The 20,338-nt window shown below is 42.1% G+C and overlaps 1 protein-coding gene across 3 annotated transcripts in view; it reads left to right on the top strand.

Moving 5' to 3' along the window:
• cacnb4a (calcium channel, voltage-dependent, beta 4a subunit) overlaps window positions 1-20,338 on the top strand; it is a 306,901-nt gene that overhangs the window by 219,679 nt on the left and 66,884 nt on the right. For all 3 annotated transcript variants that reach the window (XM_055638722.1, XM_055638724.1, XM_055638725.1), the window contains one exon: window positions 5,724-5,860. In XM_055638722.1, coding sequence (XP_055494697.1) covers window positions 5,724-5,860 — 137 coding nt within the window. The remainder of the gene's footprint in view (window positions 1-5,723; window positions 5,861-20,338) is intronic.

Below are 20,338 nucleotides of genomic sequence, written 5' to 3'. Positions count from 1 at the left end.
TGCGGGCCCAGCATTGATCCCCATGGCACTCCACTGGTTACTGATTATCAATTGGAAAATGACCCATTTACCTGACTCCGTGTTGTCTGTAAATTGGTCAATCCCCGAGAATAGCATAAATGCATTTGCTATTTTTGCAGCACCTCTTTTAAAACCGTAGAATGTCGGCAATGAGATCGGAGGAATTTGTCAGCCTTTAGCCATTAGTTTTCCTAACACTTTTTTTCTAGTGACAGAGATTATTTTAAGTTCATCCCTCACAACAACCCATAGGTTATCTATTTACATTGGATTGTTTTTAGTATCTTTTACCCTGAAGAATGATGCAAAATAATTATTTAAAATTCTGCCCCTTTTCTATTTCCCAATATAATGCCCACAGTCTTGTCTTCTAAAGGCTTATGTTTGTTTTCACTACTCTAGTTTTATATATTTGTTGAAGGTCTTGCTGTCTTTCTGTTAATTTACCTTCATACTCCATCTTATCCTTCTTTTTATTTTCGTCTCACTTTTCCAGTTCCTCTGGCCTACAACTAACCTTTGCAATCTTGTTTGTATTTTCTTTCAATTTCATACTTAACCATGGATGGTGCATCCTTTCTGCACAGCCTTTCTTTCTCGCTAGAATATACCTTTGCTGAGATTTATGAAATATCTCCTCAAATGTCTGCCACTACTGATTTGCTGCCCAATTTGTTAATCTATTTTCTCAGTCCACGGTAACCAGGTCTGTCCTCGTGCAAGTGCAGCTGCCTTTCGTTAAGTTTTTTACACATGTTTCCACCTTGGTTATACATCCTCAAACTGAATTTCAAATTTCTATTGTGTTTTTTCACAGGGGACCCTTTTCGCAGGGGACCCTTTTCAATGAGATCAGTAGTTCTGTCTCATTGCACAATTCCAGAGCATAAAGCCTGCTCCCTGGTTGGTTTCTCAACATATCGCTCTTCATAACTATTTTTTTTTTTATTTTTTTTTTAAATTTAGGAGTAAGTACAGTAATGTGGCACCTTAAGGTGCCAAATATATATTGGCATGTTACATTTTATGTACAGCTTCATTTTTTTTAAATAATAAAAGAGAGAAAGAGAAAGTAGATCATTGAAAATAGAAAAACGTGATGTATGGTGTGTGAAAAAGAAAAAGGAAGAGAGAGAGAAAGTGAGGAAAAAAAAGAAAGAAAAAAGGAGAGAGAAAGAGAAAGGAGTAGAAAGTAGGAGATAGGTATTTATATTCTTGACCATCTTTCACCCAGCCCTGAAACAATTGTTTTTTCACGATTTTTGTTACACTAAATGCTTCCAAGAAGTCGATAAATGGAGACCAACTCATTAAGAATTGGTCTGGTTTATCTGTTAGGAGGAATCACATTTCTTCAAGATGTGCTATGTCCAACGTTTATAATCCACATTTGGGTGGTACGGGTGTATTTTTCCAAAATTTAAGTATAAGTTTTATGCCATAATTAAAAAATGAATTTTGAAATGTGTTCTATTTATTCCCGTCTCCCGTTACTCCAAGTATAATCATTTCAGTGTTAGGCTCCATTTTTACCTTGAACAAAATTATTCTTATTATGCTTTTATTACACTCTTATGAACTGACCCTCAAGGCCACACTGGTCTGTATGATTTATAAAAACATTACAATTAAAATCTCCCAAAATCATTGCTGTACTTTTCTTACAAGCCCCTGTTATGTTTTGATTCATACATTTCTTACCTTACTATTTCTTCAATCCACTGGAACTAAATTATACACCTTGAGCTTCTGAGCCAATTTCTTTCCTTGCCACTGCAGCGAGCTCATTATTTATTAACAAAGTTAACATATCTGCTTTTATTTTTTGTCTTTGCTTTCAAAATATCAAATACCCCTAGATATTGAGTTTACCATCACTGCCACCTTGCATTGTTCCTGGAATGGTTAACAAATCATATCCATTTATTTCTGTTTACCATAAAATGGGCCACTTGTGACAGTGGCACAGTTGGGAGAGGTCATAAGGGATAGGAGTAGAATTAGGCCATTCGGCCCATCAGGTCTACTCCGCCAGTCAATCATGGCTGATCTTTCTCTCTCTCCTAACCCCATTCTCCTGCCTTCTCCCCATAACCTCTGACACCTGTTTTAATCAATCTGTATCTCTAGATCTGCTGCCCCACAGTGCCACAGACTCGGATTTGATTCTGAGCCTGGGTGCTGTCTGTGTGGAGTTTGCACATTCTCCCTGTGACTGCGCGGGTTTCATCCGGATGCTCCGGTTTCCTCCCATATCCCAAATATGTTCAGGTTCGCAGGTGAATTAGACTCTGTCAAATTACCCCCCTAATGTTTCGGGAGTGCGTGCAGAAGTGGGGTAACATTGAACACGTGGGAACGGGTGATCGATAGCCAGCATTGACTCAATGGGCTGAAGGGCTTGTTTTCATGCTGTACCTCTAAACTAATCATCTACCTCAGTTCACTCACCTGCCTTCCTCCGGCCCCAACCCCCATCCTTGCCATGTGTTCACAATCTGACCTTCCCCTCTCTGATACCGAACGGTCTGTCCTCAGCAGAGGCCTCACCTTTGTTCCCCTCTGTCCCCACCTCAGTGAGTTCCGTGCCCGCCACGATGTGGAGCTGTTCTTCCATCGCCTCCGCATCAAAGCGTTCTTCCATGGGAAGGAGCCCTCGCCCCCCGGTGATGACCCCTTCTCCCGTCTCCAACGGATCCCCTCCTCTTGGACTCCCCCACATGGCCATCTACCAGATTTAGGCCATTTTATTTTAAACTGCCGGCGGGACATCAACCGCCTCAACTTCTCCACTCCCCTTTCTCACTCTAACCTCTCCCCCCCTGAACGTACAGTCCTCCACTCACTCTGCAACAACTCAGACTGGGTGATTAAACCTGCCGACAAGGGAGGTGCCATGGTAGTCTGGCCCGCTGATCTCTACAAGGCGCAGGCCACGCGCCAACTCTCAGACACCTCCTCCTACTTATCCTTGGACCATGACCCCACAGACGAGCACCAGGCCACTACCTCTATTCCCTCATCTTCACCATGGATGCCCAGTCTTTCTACACCTTCACCCCCCACCAGGAGGGTCTTAAAGCCCTCCGTATCTTCCTCAGCCGCAGAACCAACCAATCCCTGTCTACTAATACCATCCTCCGCCTAGTGCACCCGGGATGAGGTTCTCCACACAAGGGCATCGGAGATGTCCACATTCTTCAAGGAATGGGATTCCCCTCTTCTATAATAGATGAGGCTCTCACTAGGGTCTCTGCTATACCCCGTAACTCACTCCCCATCCCCCTACTCGTAACAAGGGCAGAGTCGCCCTTGTCCTCACCTGCCACCAGGCACGTGCCGTGAGTAATTACTCAGGATAGGCAGTCAGTTGGCTTTTTTCAAAAAAATTAAACCGCGCATTCGCAGATTGTTCTCTCCGTAAATTTAAAAAATAAAAATAAAAACAGTAACAATTTGCCCAAGGCTTCCTTAGTCTCCTTTATTCTGAATTACTAAATGGGTGGGGGGTGAAGGGTGATGGTCGGTGGAGAGATGGTGGGAAAAAACGTGAGTACAGGGAAAAGTTGAATCAGTTGTCATCTAATTGAATGACAACACTTGTTCAAGGGACCAATTGGGGGGAGAGTTGGTCTCACCGATGTAGACACAAGTACAATTTAGACAAAAGAAACTGCACGCGCTGGTTTAAAAAATAAGACACCAAATGCTGGAATAACTCAGTGGGCCAGGCAGTATCTCTGAAGAACATGGACAGGTTTCTCCGGAGATGAGTCTGACCCACTCCAGCACTTTATGTCTTTAATTATATACATACAATTTATGTTCATAACAAGGTTGATTTAAAGATACTTCACATCTCGCTGAGAGAATATCCTCTGGCAATGTGATACCAGAGATGAAACAACCTTATTATTTATGTTCATTTTCCACTTTGGCACCTCCATGTCTTCCCAACAGTTTGATATGGAAAACTTAGTCAAGCATTTACTTAATGGGGACAAAGCTTTTCAAGCTAGGTAGTGCATGTGGTGAGGCTATAACTTTAACTAATTGGAATTTTAATTTCTATTTCATTGCCCATTGGCTGTTTTTTAATCTTTTGATATCCGTTGCTCCCTATAACCTCTGACACTCATTAATACGCATATGCTCATTTACTTTCAAGTTCGTAGCAAATTTGGAAATGTTGCATTTCGTCTCCTCAGCCAGATTACTGATTGTGAATAGTTTGTGCCCTAAGTATTAATTCCTGCAGTATCACACTGGTAACTCAATACCAACCTGAAAATAACTTGTTTAATCCTAGTCTTGATTTTTGATCAGTTAACTGGCTCTCGATACACACCAGTAGATTATCTCCAATTACATATGTGCCAAACTTGTGTATTGGACCACATTTGAAGTTTGTTAAAATCCAAATGCAGTCTGCCCATTAGATCCTTGTCATTTGCTCTTCTGAACCTTATTGGAGCAGTGGGGACCAAATCACTGGATGGATTTAAGAGAGTTAGATAGAGCTCTAGGGCCTAGTGGAAACAAGGGATATGGGGAGAAGGCAGGCACGGGTTATTGATTGGGGACGATCAGCAATGATCACAATGAATGGCGGTGTTGGTTCGAAGGGCCGAATAGCCTCTTCCTGCACCTATTTTCTATGTTTCTATGTAACTCCAATAGGTTAAACCAAATGTCCTTATCATAAATACATCATCACCCCATTCATTCACTTACTCTTTTAAATTGGAGACCCAAGAAATTGCAGATGCTGGAATCCTAAGAAAAACACAACATACTGGAGAAACTCAACGGGTCCGGCAGCATCTGGGGAGGGAATGGACAGACAATGTTTTGAGTTGGGACCCGTCTTCAGACTAGTATCCAGCAATTCCCCCAACTACTTTTGTCAGGCTTATATATTGGTACTGTCCTCCCTGCTCCCCCCCCCCCCCCCCCCACCCACTTTTATTAAACAATTGGTTACATTTGGCATCATTCAATCTGTAGAAACTATTCTGAATCTATAGAATTTTGGAAGATATTAAAAAGCATCCATTATTTCAAATCCCACTTCTTACAAAATTCTGAGATGCAGCTCCATGGGATTTATCTGCTTACAGACCCATTCACTATCCTGGTAGTTTATTTAAGAATACTAATTTATTTTTTATCCTCATTTGCTCTAATCCTCTTGTTGTCCAATACCGATTTAGCCTTTAAGAAGGAACTGCAGATGCTGGAGAATCGAAGGTTACACAAAAAAACTGGAGAAACTCAGCGGGTGCAGCAGCATCTATAGATGCTGCTGCACCCGCTGAGTTTCTCCAGCTTTTTTGTGTAACCTTCGATTCTCCAGCATCTGCAGTTCCTTCTTAAACACCGATTTAGCCTTAATTTATTCCGCTTACAAATATTGTAAATCAACTCACCATTAGCTCATCCTGAGTCAGATTTTAAAATTAAGGAGCACTATCAAATGAATCATTTCAGCATCAGAAACTAAATTCACAAATTTAAAACTGAGCATGTTTTAATTATGAGCCGACTGGGTATATATTGCTTTCATTTTTCTTTTCTTTGTCAAATGGGAAAACCTTTGGTCTTCATAAAGAGCAGAATCAAAGAGTAATAAATGTAATGGAAGAAGTAGTTATTAAACATTTTAAAGCTAAAGTCTCAAAGATTTTAATTTTCTTTAACAGAAGTACAACAATGACTGGTGGATAGGGCGACTGGTGAAAGAGGGCTGTGAAATTGGATTCATTCCAAGCCCCCTCAAACTGGAGAACATCCGATTGCAACGGGAGCAGAAATCACGACAGGGACGTTTTTACAGTGGGTAAGGATCCCAAGTTTGCTTTGGGAATTATACTCGTCGTTCCGATTTCAGAAACAATTCTAAACCCCCTGATCAGGGGGTATGGAGAGAAGGCAGGTACAGGATACTGAGTTGGATGATCAGCCATGATCATATTGAATGGCGGTGCAGGCTTGAAGGGCCGATTGGCCTACTCCTGCACCTATTTTCTATGTTTCTGTGTTTCTATGTGTCTATGTAAAGGTGGTCTGCTGCTCTTGCTAAAACCAAGCCTGTCGTAGAAGATTTAGTGTACGCACACATAATTGATAACCATGAATGGCCAGTGCGAATACTGGTGGTGTTTTACATGGAACATATAAATGTACACAAGATAGACACAAAAAGCTGGAGTAACTCAGTGGGACAGGCAGCATCTCTGGAGAGAAGGAATGGGTGACATTTCGGGTCAAGATCGCTTGTTCAGACCCAAAGACCCATCTCGATCTGAAAAGTCACCCACTCCTTCTCTCCAGAGGAGCTGCTTGTCCTGCCGAGTTATTCCAGCTTTTTGTGTCTATCTTCGGTTTAAACCGGCATCTGCAGTTCCGTCCTACACATATAAATGTACAGCACAGGAACAGGCCCATTGGCCTACAATGTGTGTGCCGAACATGATGCCAAGCTAAACTAATCTCATCTGACTGCACATGATCCATATCTCTCCATTCCGTGCGTATCCATGTGCTCATCGAAAAAGCTCCTAAACGCCACTATCATATCTGGCTCCACCATCACCCCTGGACATGTGTTCCAGACACCCTCGAGCCTCTCTGTGAAAAATTCTGCCCCGCGCACCTCCTTTAAACTTCAGCCCTTTCTCCTTAAAGTTATACCCTATAGTGTTTGCAATTTCCATGTTGAATGATGATGATTAATACTCAATAGAGGTTTAGGACCTTACAATGAATAAAGATCAAGCTGTACTGTTCAATGTTCTAAGATTGTTCAATTGCCATATGCACCAGGAACAGAATAATGAAATCTGAACAATGAATAGAGGCAACTTTAAGAAAGTATTTGCAAAGCATTACAGCTATCTAATGGGCCTGTCCCACTTAGGCGACTTTCTAGGCAACTGCACGAGACTACGCAGTCGCCACATGGTTGCCACATGTTCGCGGGTGTTTGCCGGGAGTCGCCTTCGTGGTCGTGAGAAGTTCCCGCATTCTGGAAACAAGTCGCGGCCTCATTATGGTCGCCGTGAATTTTTCAACATGTTGAAAAATTAGCAGCGACTAGAATGAAGCCGCCATGGAGAGTAGCAAGAATTCTCGTGCCGGAGTTGAGTCGCCAGGAGGTCCTAGTGGGTTGCCAGGAGGTCGAAGGTTCTCGGAGGTCCTCGTAGTTTGTAACCGGTGCTGAGTGTTGAATTTCTTTGGCTCATTGGGGAAAAAAGGTAGTTTTCAGAACCAAGGATAACAAACCGGTAATGTTAATAGTAAGTAAGTAAGTCAGTAAGTCAGTAAGTCAGTAAGTAAGTAAGTAAGTAAGTTTATTGGCCAAGTATTCACATACAAGGAATTTGCCTTGGTGCTCTGCCCACAAGTAACAACATGACATACAGTGACAGTTACGAATGACTCAGAAAACACTAAACATTAATAATAATAAAGCATTAATGATAAAAGACCATTGATCATGTGAACCAACAAAATTCCAGATCAAAGGGAGGCTACATATTTTTGGCTGTTTATCTCAGCCATGTATCACAGCCATGTATCTCTGGCTTCTGCAAAGTTGTCGTCACTCCTTCTCCCCCCCTTCTCCCTCCTCTCCCCCTCTTTTAAAGGACTCACCGTACACTGTGCTTTAGCCATCTTTTTTTAGCGCCAACCTTCCTGTTCATCACGGTGTGTGTCTGTTTCACCTTGGCTTTGCACCATGTGGATTTTTTAGACAGCGCTCCCCCTGCTTGCCCTGTCACCTACCTGCATAATGGGCTGGTGAAGGAAGCGATGAAGTTTTCATCCAAGCCCATTGGGGATAGAGCCTCCTGCCATTCCAAAAGCAGTTTGTTATTAACTGAGATGGAAGTGGTGTCAGGAGTTGGAAGGCCAAATGGTATTTGTGTGGTGTTAGTGCTATATGTCAGACAATTGAAATTCACAAACCAGCAGGTTCTTTGGCCTTAGGCTGGATGTTTCGAATTGTTAGTATTCTGGGAGGTATGAAGCAAACTGATGTAAAAAGTAACCAATTTGAGGAATTTGAGGACAAACTGAGCACAGATCCTGCAATTCCTCAGCTAGATATATTTACCCTCCACAATATTAACAATGGCTTTGACATTATCATTTAAACATTACTTTATGCAGTGGCTCTACTGTGTTTAACCTCTAATTCTTTTTAATCTCATCTTTAATTTGTATTTAAATAAGTGTATAATTCAGTGCTGTAATGTCACATGCAATGATTTTATAACTTAGAAAAAAAACAGACAAGAGAAACTGCTGATGCTGGAATCTTGAGCAAAACACAATGTGCTGGAGGAACTCAGTGAGATCGGAATGGACAGGCGACATTTCTTGTCAGGACCCTTCAGCCTGCCGATATTTTGGGTTGGGACCCTTCTCCAGACTGTCCATCTATAGAAAGAGGCGATTTGGCTCATCAGGTCCATAAAGGAACTACCAAAACTAATGCTACTTTCTAGCTCATGATCCAGAATCTTGTAGATTGCTGCTCATCAAATACAAACCCAGTTACTTTTAAATATAATGAGTGGTTCTCCCTCCATCAGGCAAGGATATTCAGAACCCATCTCTCTCCTGTTTGGTTTTTGCTTCCTTGTACCTCCTCAGTCACATTATAATTAATTTAAATCAGCATTTCTGGCTTTTTGAACTCTCAGCTAGGGAAATAGATCTGTCCTATTTACTCTGTCTCAGCCCCTCAATTTCATAAAAGTCAATTAAAGCTCCCCTCAACCTCCAATGTTCCAAAGAAAACAATACCAGCCCATTTGAAATTATAAATCGGACTAGTGATTGAGCCCTATTCAACAATACTTATTTAAACTTTGAGGCGAGGTTACTGCCAGTAAATTATTCTTCCAAAAAAATACACAGTATGGATAGGGCCAAATAGCCTGTGAAGTAAATGTGCTATGATTCTGCGAACCAATGGTTTTGTATTCAGCAATTATCATAGACAGTTGTGTTGGCTCTTTTGTGTTACTGCTAGTGGCTACTGTAGGTGTTTTATGCAATTGTCAAATTCCAACATTGCATTGAAATGAATTTTTTATTTTGGTTGCGAAAGTCCCAAAGGATGTCATTAGCTGGGAAATAGAACACTTTCCATTTTCAGTACTGATTAGATGTTCATGTTTGCTTCCTCGTGTCTCCTCAGAAATTTAATGAAATGATGCACACACTAACCTTCCTCTATTCTATTCCAAATGATGTATCCTAACTTTATCCCATGACAAAACTAAGGTCAACCTTAAGACGGACTCATGGTTGTTCAATTTTCTTTCCTCTTTTACCTTTTTCTAGAGGTGGGCTTCACTTTTCGAGGCAGGCCTCTTACCTCTGACATAGAGTGCAGTGAGTTCAAGACTCACTCTGGAGGCTTGTTCACATAATCTCCAGAATGCAGGAGGATGAGGGGTGATCCTATTGATATGTATAAAATCATGAGAAGAATAGATCGGGTAGATGCATAGAGTCTCGCCCAGAGTAGGAGAATCGAGGACCAGAGGACAAAGGTTTAATGTGAAGGGGAAACGATTTTATAGGAATCTGAGGGGAAATTGTTTGCACAAAGGGTGGTGGGTGCATGGAACAAGCTGCCAGAGGAACAAGCTGCAAATCAGTGGATCAGCTAAACAGTTAGCTCCAGTGTTCACCACAATATTCAGCCTCTCCAAATACAAAACATGGGAAAGCAGGATTTAGTTACTACGCAACAAATAGCTGGAATAAACTTCCTGAAGATTTAAGACTTGCCTCAACTTTGACCACTTTTAAAACAAGACTGAAAACTTTTATGTTTACTTTAGCCTTCAGCTAAATCTTAACTACATTGCACTTTTAACTTTTGCACTTTTTATAATGCATTTTTAATTTTGCTTTTCTTTTCTTTTAGTTCTATTTTATTTCATTTTATTATTTCATTTTATTGTATGACATGTTTTTATATGAAGCACTTTGAGTCTGCCTCGTGTATGAAATGTGCTATATAAATAAAGTTGCCTTGCCTTGCCTTGTCTTCCCTGGCATAGTCTGTGGTCCCTGCTTGCTTCAAGAGATCCACTATTTTACCAGTGCCTAAGAATGCCGCTCCAGCCTGCTTGAACGAATACCGACCGGTGGCCCTCACCTCGGTGGTCAAGAAATGCTTCGAGAGGCTGATCAAGAACTACATCTGCGCCTTCCTCCCTCGCACCATGGATTCGCTGCAGTTTGCATTCCGTCCGAACAGATCCACGGATGATGCAGTCTGACAGGTTTTGCACACAAATTTCTGTCACCTTGACAGCCTGAAGGTGGGGCTATGTGAGGATGCTGTTCATTGATTTCAGTTCAGCTATCAACACCGTAGTCCCCACCAGACTTGCTGAGAAGCTGCTGGAATTGGAACTGAACCCTCTCCTGTGTGCCTGGGTCCTGGACTTTCTCACCGCCAGGCCCCAGGTGGTCAATATGGGAAGACATACCTCTAACCCACTCACCCTGAACACAGGATCCCCCCAGGGTTGTGTCCTCAGCCCCCTGCTGTACTCCCTGTACACACATGACTGTGTGGCCAGGTTCAGCTCCAACTCCACCATCAAGTTTGCTGATGACACTGTGGTAATGGACCTGATCTCTGATAACAATGAGAAGGCCTACCTGGAAGAGGTGACTGATCTGGCACTCTGGTGTCAGAACAACAGCCTCCTCTTGAATGTCACTAAAACTAAGGTGCTGATTGTGGACTTTAGAAGGGCAAAACAACCAAGGACGTACACGCCACTGGGTATAAATGGGACTACTGTGGATAGGGTGAGCAGCTTTAAATACCTGGGAGTCCAAATCACAGAGGATCTGACATGAACAACACACACTGCCGCACTGGTGAGAAAGGCAAGGCAGCGCCTTTACCACCTCAGGCAGCTTAGGAAATTCAGAGTCTCTCTGGGGATCCTTCAATCCTTCTACTCTGGTGTAGTAGAAAATATCCTGACCGGAAACATCTCGATAGGAACAGCACGTTTTTGGAAGGCTCTGCAGAGAGTGGTGCGTTCGGCTGAACGCATCATGGGAACTACACTCCCCCCCCCCCCCCCCCCCCCCCCCCCCCCCCACCCCCCGCAGGACCTATACACCAGGAGATGCAGATCCAGAGCCAACAAGATCATGAAGGACCCCTACCACCCCAGCAATGGACTATTCCAGCTGCTGCGGTCAGGCAAGCGCCTCCACTGTCACGCTGCGAAAACAGAGAGGATGAGACGGAATTTCTTCCCACAGGCCATCAGGACTGTAATCTCTGATCTCACCGGGGTGTAATTACTGTTGTGTCTTTTTAAAAAAATGTAAATACTGGTTCTGTTCTGTTCTGTTATTTTGCACAATCCTGCAGGCATTGCCACTTTCATATCAATGTACATCGTGTATGTGTATGTGACAATTAAAGTTGACTTGACTTGAGGTAGTTGAGGCAGGGACTATCCCCACTTTTAAGAAACGGTTAGACAGGTACATGGATAGGACATGTTTGGAGAGATGTGGACCAAACGTGAGCAGGTGGGACTAGTTTAGCTGGGACATGTTGGCCGACATGGGCGAGTTGGGTCAAAGGGCCTGTTTCAACACTGTAGCACTCTAAGACCCTATGACTACGGCAATAAAAAAGGAACTGCAGATTGTAGTTTATACCAAATATAGACACAAAACACTGGAGCAATTCCGTGGGTCAGGCAACATCTCTGGAGAAAATTGATGAATGATGTTTTGGCTTGGAACCCTTCTTCAGACAGAACTGTTTGGGTTGCACTAGGGACTCTAGGCTTCGCTTTACTTTTGCACTATATTGCTTTTCTATGTTTATTGAACTTCTTTGTTTGTTTATTACATTATCTATAGAGTATTGTATTGACAAACCTGTTATGCTGCTGCTGCAAGAAAGAATTTCATTGTTCTGTTTCGGGACATATGACAATAAAACACAAAAGCACGCAGAGTGTTGGCGTAACTCAGCGGGTCAGGGGGCATCTCTGGAGAATAAGGATAGGTAATGTTTCACGTTGGGCCCCTTTATGCCCTTGGATATGCTCAGTTATCCAGCACTGTGTCCTATTGTGTAAACCAGCATCTGCAGTTTCATGTGTAGGAAGGAATTGCAGATGTTGGTTTATACCGAAGATAGACGCAAAATGCTGGAGTAACTCAGCAACTCTCAGAACAGGCAGCATCTCTGGATAGAACGAATGGGTGACGTTTCTGGTCGAGACCATTCCTTCTATCCAAAGATGCTGCCTGTCCCACTGAGTTACGCCAACATTTTGTGTCCATCTGCAGTTCCTTGTTTCAACATTTTGACAATGTAATACTTTTGACTCTTGAGTCAGTTATGAAACAGGCTTGACAGAGTGTAAATACACTCCTAAAGCTTACCCCCCTAGTCCAGTTCAGTAAAAACAGTGACTCAAGCACTGGACCAACTAATCTTTATTTTTAGAATGAACACAAATTCCCCTATACGATACCTAAACCACTGCGGGTTCGATCCATGTCTCTGCCTGGCCAAGCCCTTCAGCCTCGTGCAAGCAAACACTGCCCAAAAGATCACGCAGTCCCACATGCCCTTCCAGAAGATCGACACCGATCTAAAATGGGGCTACCTTTTATAGGGGCCGAAATACAGAGGGGTGGTTCCCCAAATAATCCAATCATACATATCAACTACATCAATACATTATTGACAGTTTCCAAACCCAATTACAGAGAATCTTAAACAATGTTTCTTACAGAAGCTTCTGGAAGGAAGCTAGTCAACTGAATAATGCAACATTTACCCTGGAACACAAAACATTTCTGCCAAGGCTTAACACTTTGGCCAATCAACAAACAGCAGGGTAACTGTCTTGCAACATTATTTACATTATTTACAATTCCTTTGCAGCAATCCAATCAAACTCATGCTTTTACAATAGCTTGGAGTTCCTCTGCAAGATCATCTTACATACTAACAATTACAAAGATACTCAGACCTTCCTTATCTGAGGTATTGATCCAGCACCACCTAGCAGCCTGTGTCTTCTTATACAGAAATACAGAAATGGCTAAAAGGCCTTGTGACTACATGAATCCTCTGCTTTATTTTGGCTCTATTTTAGCCAGGATTTACAGGAGCAGCTTGCCTTTTACTGCCAAAATACTTGATATGTTCATAAGTACTCAGACAAAGTGATGCAAAAATATCAACATTTAATAAATGACAAAAATAAGGCACTGTTATTGCTTTATCTGCCTGGCTGAGTCAGAGGAAGCAGTTTTGAATGAAAAGCAATCTCTGCCACTTTTACTCTGCTGTGTCAAATCATGCATGGATTGGAACAATTCATTCACAGGATGTGGATGAAGAGGAGTGCAAACATTTCTTTTGCATGCCTCCTTCCCTCCCCATGTCTAGAAAATTGTTTGCTTCCTTAGGGCAGTTGAAGATATCAAGTTATCGCAGCAGCCAAGTTACAGTCAGAAGAAGGGTCTCGACCCAAAACGTCACCCATTCCTTCTCTTCCGAGATGTTGCCTGTCCCGTTGAGTTACTCCAGCTTTGTGCGTCTATCTTTGGTTTAAACCAGCATCTGCAGTTCCTTCCTACACATTCTGTCCTTTGACTCATTTGACTCATATAGTGGTGCTGACTTTCCATATTTGCTCAAATTATTGAACAGTTTCTGAAACTGATTTATTGGCGCCGCACATTAGCACTGCTGGTCGGGCTGCTGCCTCACAGAGCCAGAGACCCGGGTTCAATCCTGCCCTCGGGTTCTGTCCATGTGGAGTTTGCACGTTCTCCCTATGACCATGTAGGTTTCCTCCGGGTGCTCTGGTTTTTGCTCACATCCCTGAGTCATGCAGGGTTGTAGGCCGATTGGCCTCTTTAAATTGCCCCTAGTGTATAGGGAATGAGAAAGTGGGATAACATAGAACTAGAATGAACGGATGATTGGTGGTTAACATGGACTCGATGGGCCGAAGGACCCGTTTCAATACTGTATCTTTAAACTAAACATATTCATAACATGGAGAGTCGGGCACACGGTGTTTACTAAATGTCAGCATGGTATCATCACTTGTTGACTCTTCCCCTTTTCGGAGAGCCCAGTTATTGATACCAAACTTTTTTATGAGATTTCCAAGCTTGATTGGGATATGCTAGTCCCAAAGTAGTCTTGTTTACAACAGCCCAAGCATTGCTAGAATTACACACACAATAAGTTGGCCTTTAAACAACATCAAACATGTGAAATCACTATTGATAGTAATAATAGTAATAATATAGTAATAAAAAACTTGCATTTACACGACACCTTTCATGAATGTAGGGTTTCATAAAGTACTTTACTCCAATTAAGTACTTTTGAGAGGTTGTCACTGTGGGAACACAAAATTTGATTCTATAGTTCTATTTGTGACTGACAGGATGACTCTACTAGGAACTGGCACAAAATCAAAGGGCCAAATGGCCTCCTAATGGGTTATTAGGTAATATCAGTATTATTGTCATCATCATAGTGGTGACAATATTATCAGTCCAAATATGTGGCATTTCACAATGAGAGCTGATAAAACTGATACAAGAAAATAGGTTGAGAATGCAATTGGTCCAATCTCCTGTTCTTTTTGTGCCTCTCTCAACCCTCATGCAGTCCTAAATCTTAAACTCTTGGATGGAATTGAATTGAATTGAATGCTCTATTCTCACATGTGACAAGTCACAGTGAAATTCTTTGCTTACATGCCTTGGGTATCCAATCATCACCACATAAAGGGTACAGACAAAGTTACAAAGTACCCTGCACCAGGTCCACCCTTGGTCTCCCCCTCCTTCCTCCCACCTCCCCTCACGGCGATTCCCCATGTCAGGCCCTTCTTTGTTCTCCCCCTTCATAAAGCCTCTGAACTCCCTTGCAGCTAGCTCCCACAAAGAGCTGAGAGATGATGCACTCCAATCAATAAAGAATGTGCTACCTTTGAAATAAATCTCCAATATCTGAGGCAAGCTGAATAAATCAAATTTGAACCATATCACTAGCACGCAATGGCTTTATTAAAGACAACCTTTTTCAACTGAACCCCCGTAGCGGCGACTGCGGAGGCCTCAATAGGCCCGACTATGGGTGGACAAGGGGATGGGACTGGACTTTGTGCCTTCCCTCACAGTGGAAAACATTGTGGGGGGATTTTTTAATGTTTATTGTTAAATTCTTTAATGTTGAGTATTATCTTTATTTGTGTGCTGCGTGGCAAGTCAAATTTCACTACACCAATTAGTGTATGTGATGATAAATGTCCTTTGTATCATTTGTATCTGTATCCTTTGTAGGATACATTTCTTTAGTCAGTGGGTGCTGAATTATTTGCCACAGAAGGCTGTAGAGGCCAAGTCAGTGGATATTTTTAAGACAGTGATATATAGATTCTTGATTAGTACAGGTGTCAGAGGTTATTTGGAGAAGGCAGGAGAATGGGGTTGGGAGGGAGAGATGGATCAGCCATGATTGAATGGCGGAGTAGATGTGATGGGCCAAATGGCCTTATTCTACTCCTATCACTTATGACCTTATGAAAATATCTATGTTTATGTACGCGTTAAAGTGTCATTTGTGCTCTTGCTGAAGACTTCCATCTCTATTTTGACATTCGTGATAAATGATTTCCTCCAATATATTTTTGTGGGGTTGTCTCACAGCTCAGTCATATCCAAAAGCCTTGTCAATGTTGGTGCTGCTGCTTCGGGAGAGGAGTAGAACACAGTCTCAATCAATTTACCATTCCATTGACATGGAAGCAATATCACGTCGGAATGCCATTGCAGTTCTAATAATTTGCTAATGGGCCTGTCCCATTGAGATGACTTTTTAGGCAACTGCAGGAGACTATGCAGTCACCACATGGTCGCCACATGCTCGCGGGTGGTTGTCGGGGAGTCACCTTCACGGTCGTGAGGAGTTCCCGCATTCTGGGAACTAGTTGCGGCCTCATTATGTTCGCCGTAAATTGGTCAACATGTTCAAAAATTAGCGGCGACTCGAATGAAGCCGCCATGGAGAGTAGCGAGAATTCACGTACCGTACGTGGGTCGCCAGGAGGTCCTAGTGGGTTGCCAGGAGGTCGAAAGTTCTCAGAGGTTCTCGTAGATTGTAGCCGGTGCTGACCGGTGAATTTCATTGGCTTAATGGGGGGAAAAAAGGTAAGCTGTAGTTTTCAGAACCAAGGATAACCGACCGGTAATGTTAAATGTCCACCGTGTTTCACAGCCGTGTACCTCTGGCCTCTTAAAAGTTGGCTCCACTGTGCACTGTGCTTTAGCCGTCTTTTTGGAGCGCCAACCTTCCTGTTCATCGCGGTGTGTGTCTGTTTCACCCTGGCTTTGCACTGTGTGAATTTTTTAGACAGCGCTCCCTCCACTTGCCCTGTCCCCCGCCTGCATAACGGGCTGGTGAAGGAAGCGATGTGTTTGTGTGCGTGTGTGTTCCACTCTGACAGTCGCCGTTCCAGTTGCCGGTTTTTCAGGCGACTTGACAGTCGCCGGCAGACCGCTGAAAAATCACCTAAGTGGGACAGGCCCATAAGAGTCACAAGCACAGAAGTGTAAAAAAGGTATGCAGATGGGACAGAAGTACTGAAGATATATTGGATCAAAATATATATATTTTATTTCTCCAAGTAGAAAGGAATATTGTCAGCCTGTTGTCACCTGTGTTATGGAATCTAATATCCAGCTATTTCTGAGAGTCCAATTCATATATTGTGCCTGACTTTGAAGATGTATAAATTAATAGTATTTTCATGCAAGGCAATGTAACTGAATTACAACCACTGAGGTGAATTAATTTCTGCAATGTGGGTGGCGTTTATTTTTAAGCACGGTGTCAACCATCTCCTTAAACCTACAAAATCGAGATGTGTTTAGGGGAAGAAGTACCTGTGAGAGCCATTATATTCACACAGGCTTCCAGAAAAGGGTCAAATTGCTCCTCTTCTCTTCTGCTAACCAGCGTTAGTGGATTCAATGAGTCAGAAGTGTGACTGCCTCAAACAGGAGCAGACCTGATACCAAATGAGACCCTTTTTTCTCCAAGCATTGCATGCAATCAAGGAAGCTGAATTGCTCAGATGAAGAATTGCATAAAAGAAATGAAGGAAATAGACTCTGATGTGTTGATTTGAAACCAATCCTCTTAAAATATATTATTATTGGGGAGTTTTACCTGATTCCTAAAATCTAAGTAACAATAACATCATTAAAACTTACAGGAAAAATTGTAAGCCTGAAGAAGGCTCGAAGACTGGAAATGTCACCTATGCATATCCTCCAGAGATACTGCCTGACTCGTTGAGTTACTCTGGCACTTTAAGTCTTTTTTTTTGTAAATCAGCATCTGCAGCACCTTGTTTCTTCTCTCTAAGAAATTGTGTTCTCTTCCTAACGGCAAAAACAAGTGCGGTTAATATTTGCTTTCAGTTAACTGCATTAAGCTTAATGATATGCATATCAAACTACATGGAACCAAATTTCAAAAATGGGTTTGACGTAGACATTTTATTATATCTGAAGAAAGGTCCCAAGCTAAAATGTTGCTTATTCATGTTCTGCTGAGTTACTAAAGCAATTTGTATTTTTTTTGTAAACCAGCATCTGCAGTTCATATCACATGTTTACAGCATGAATTGTAACTCTTTTGTTTTTTATTTTCCAAAATCTCGATCATTTATGCCATATAATAGCAGTTACGGTTTCAACTCTACTTTTGAAATCCGGTTCCATTAATTTCAAACTTTTAGGCAAATTAGTTCTTTTAGTTCTTTTTATGCTGATAGTTTAGTTTTGTTTATAGATACAGCGTGGAAACAGGCCCTTTGGCCCACCAGGTCCAAGTCGACCAGTGATCCCCGCACACTTACACTATCCCTACACACAATTTAGGGACAATTTACAATTATACCAAGCCAATTAACCTACAAACCTGTAAATCTTTGGAGTACAGGTTTGGAGTACAGAACCTGAACTGATCTTCAGAAGTGTGCATTAATGCTAAGAGAGACATGTATTGCCTATACAACAATTCCAGAGATGGTGGCTTCTTGAACGGCTGGCTCATTGGATGGTGCAGCAAATAGCTAGCGCAACAGATTAGAGTACAAATGAGAGTCAATCAATTGCTGTACGAGTTGCCCAGACAAGTAAAGCTAGGATTATTTCCCATAAAAGGCAGGTTTTTTACAATAACTTAATAACTTCATGGTTATTTCTGCTGATTGAGCTTCTTCCCGATGAACTGCATCCGATCAACACGGTCAGGATGATGTTCTTGCAGCTCCAGGCAGTTTCAGTGAATTACTGCATTGCAATCAGTTTGTTTTCCCATGGTTCTTCCTCAGTTGGTTAGCCACAGCGAGAAGTCCAGGCTTAACTGCAGTGTCATTGTTTCTGTTATATAAAGCCTAAAAAAAAAACAAGGAGAAACTTGACGTGATTTCCATCACTTTATTTCCATGTTATATTTAAGATTGCTACCTAATGCCATGTCCGTAGCAGTCAACGTAATCAAAGACCTTTCCCACCCCACTCATTCCTTCTTCTCCCCGTTAGATAGTAGATACAGAAGCTTGAAGGTGTGCACCACCAGACTCAGGAACAACTTCTTCCTGCTGTTATCAGGCTTCTGAACAAGTTTTGGTGCATCTACTGTATCTGCTGTTCCAGGTGTAGACTCCTATATATTGGCGTGACCGGCAGGATCGGCGATCATTTTGCTGAACACCTCTGCTCAGTCTCCCTAAACCCATCTGATCTTCCACCTGCTAAACACTCTAACTCCCCTTCTCATTCCTATACTGACCTTTCTGTCCTGGGCCTCCTCCACTTTCAGAGTGCAAATTGGAAGAACTGCACTTCATATTTTGCTTGGGCACATTACACCCCAGCAGTATAAATATTAACTTCTCTAACTTCGTAACCCTTGCTTTCCCTCTCTCTCCATCCTTCCCCCTAACTAGTTTTCCGAACAGTCTGACTGTCCCCCTGGTTACATTTTATCTCTGTATGCTTCGTTGTCAACTTCTCCTAGCTAAGAATGATATACTGCACATTTTCCTTGAACTGCATCCACTTTGATGTCTCATTTTCACACCATACACTTGCTTATCCCTGTATCACCCTCTGCCCTGATAATCTGAGGAAGGGTCCCAACCCGAAATGTCACTCATTCCTCTATCCAGAGATGCTGCCAGTCCCCCTGAGTTACTCCAGCATTTTGTGTCTATCTTCTGTGGTTTAAATTGTGCTTTTCATCTGGTGAAAATCTACTCAAATCTACAATAACTTCACAAATAATGGAGTAGAAATTTGTCTTGTTCACTTCCAGTAAACATGCAGAAAAAGTGGTCGCTATGTGAGTTTTGCACTTTCAACATCTCTACATTGGCTTTAATAGAAATTTGAGAAGTTGAGCCCAATTTGTAGGTGGTATAAACAGTCCATATAAATTGACAAATTATCAATTTCTATCGCAATGTCTTCACAACATGAATGACAGAAGCAAATGGGAGAAAGATATATTTAACATCATCAAACCGACATCTAATGCGTCTCTTTGGAGTTGAAATTTATCTTAGGTTGTCAGAGCTAAACTCATTTATCAGCCAATGGTTCTGCTAACTTACACATTTGATTCCATTCACTTCAGTGGAAAATGTTAAAGAACTTTGAAGCTGCTCTTATTCTGATGAGACCCAATAATGTAATGTTCGGATTAGAAGTCATTAGTTCTAATTAGATAGGTTTAGTTTAGAGATACCATGTGGAAACAGGCCCATTGGCACACCGAGGCCACACTGACTAACGACCACCCGCACACTAGTTCTATATTATCCCAGTCTCGCATTATGGTCAATTTACAGAAGCCACAACGTCCAAACCTGCACAACTTTGTAATGTAGGAGGAAACCAGAGCAACTGGAGAAAACCCATGTGGTCACAGAGAGAACGTACAAACTCTGTACAGACTGCACCTATAGATAGAATCGAGCCCTGGTCTCTGGCGCTGCCCCACTGTGCCGGTGATTGTTATCTTTGTAATGCTGGAGGTTGAGGGGAGTTGACAGTGTGTATAAAATTATGAGGAACATAAATAGGATGGATTATCAGAACCTTTAACATTTTCCAGGATAGAAATGTTAAATAGCAGAGAGCTAAGTTGAATGGGTCAAGTTTAAAGGGGAAGTGATCAAGTTTAAAG

Source organism: Leucoraja erinacea, chromosome 7 (assembly GCF_028641065.1).
Source record: "Leucoraja erinacea ecotype New England chromosome 7, Leri_hhj_1, whole genome shotgun sequence".
Classification (NCBI taxonomy): domain Eukaryota; kingdom Metazoa; phylum Chordata; class Chondrichthyes; order Rajiformes; family Rajidae; genus Leucoraja; species Leucoraja erinaceus.
This window is presented reverse-complemented; position numbering and strand designations above follow the sequence as displayed.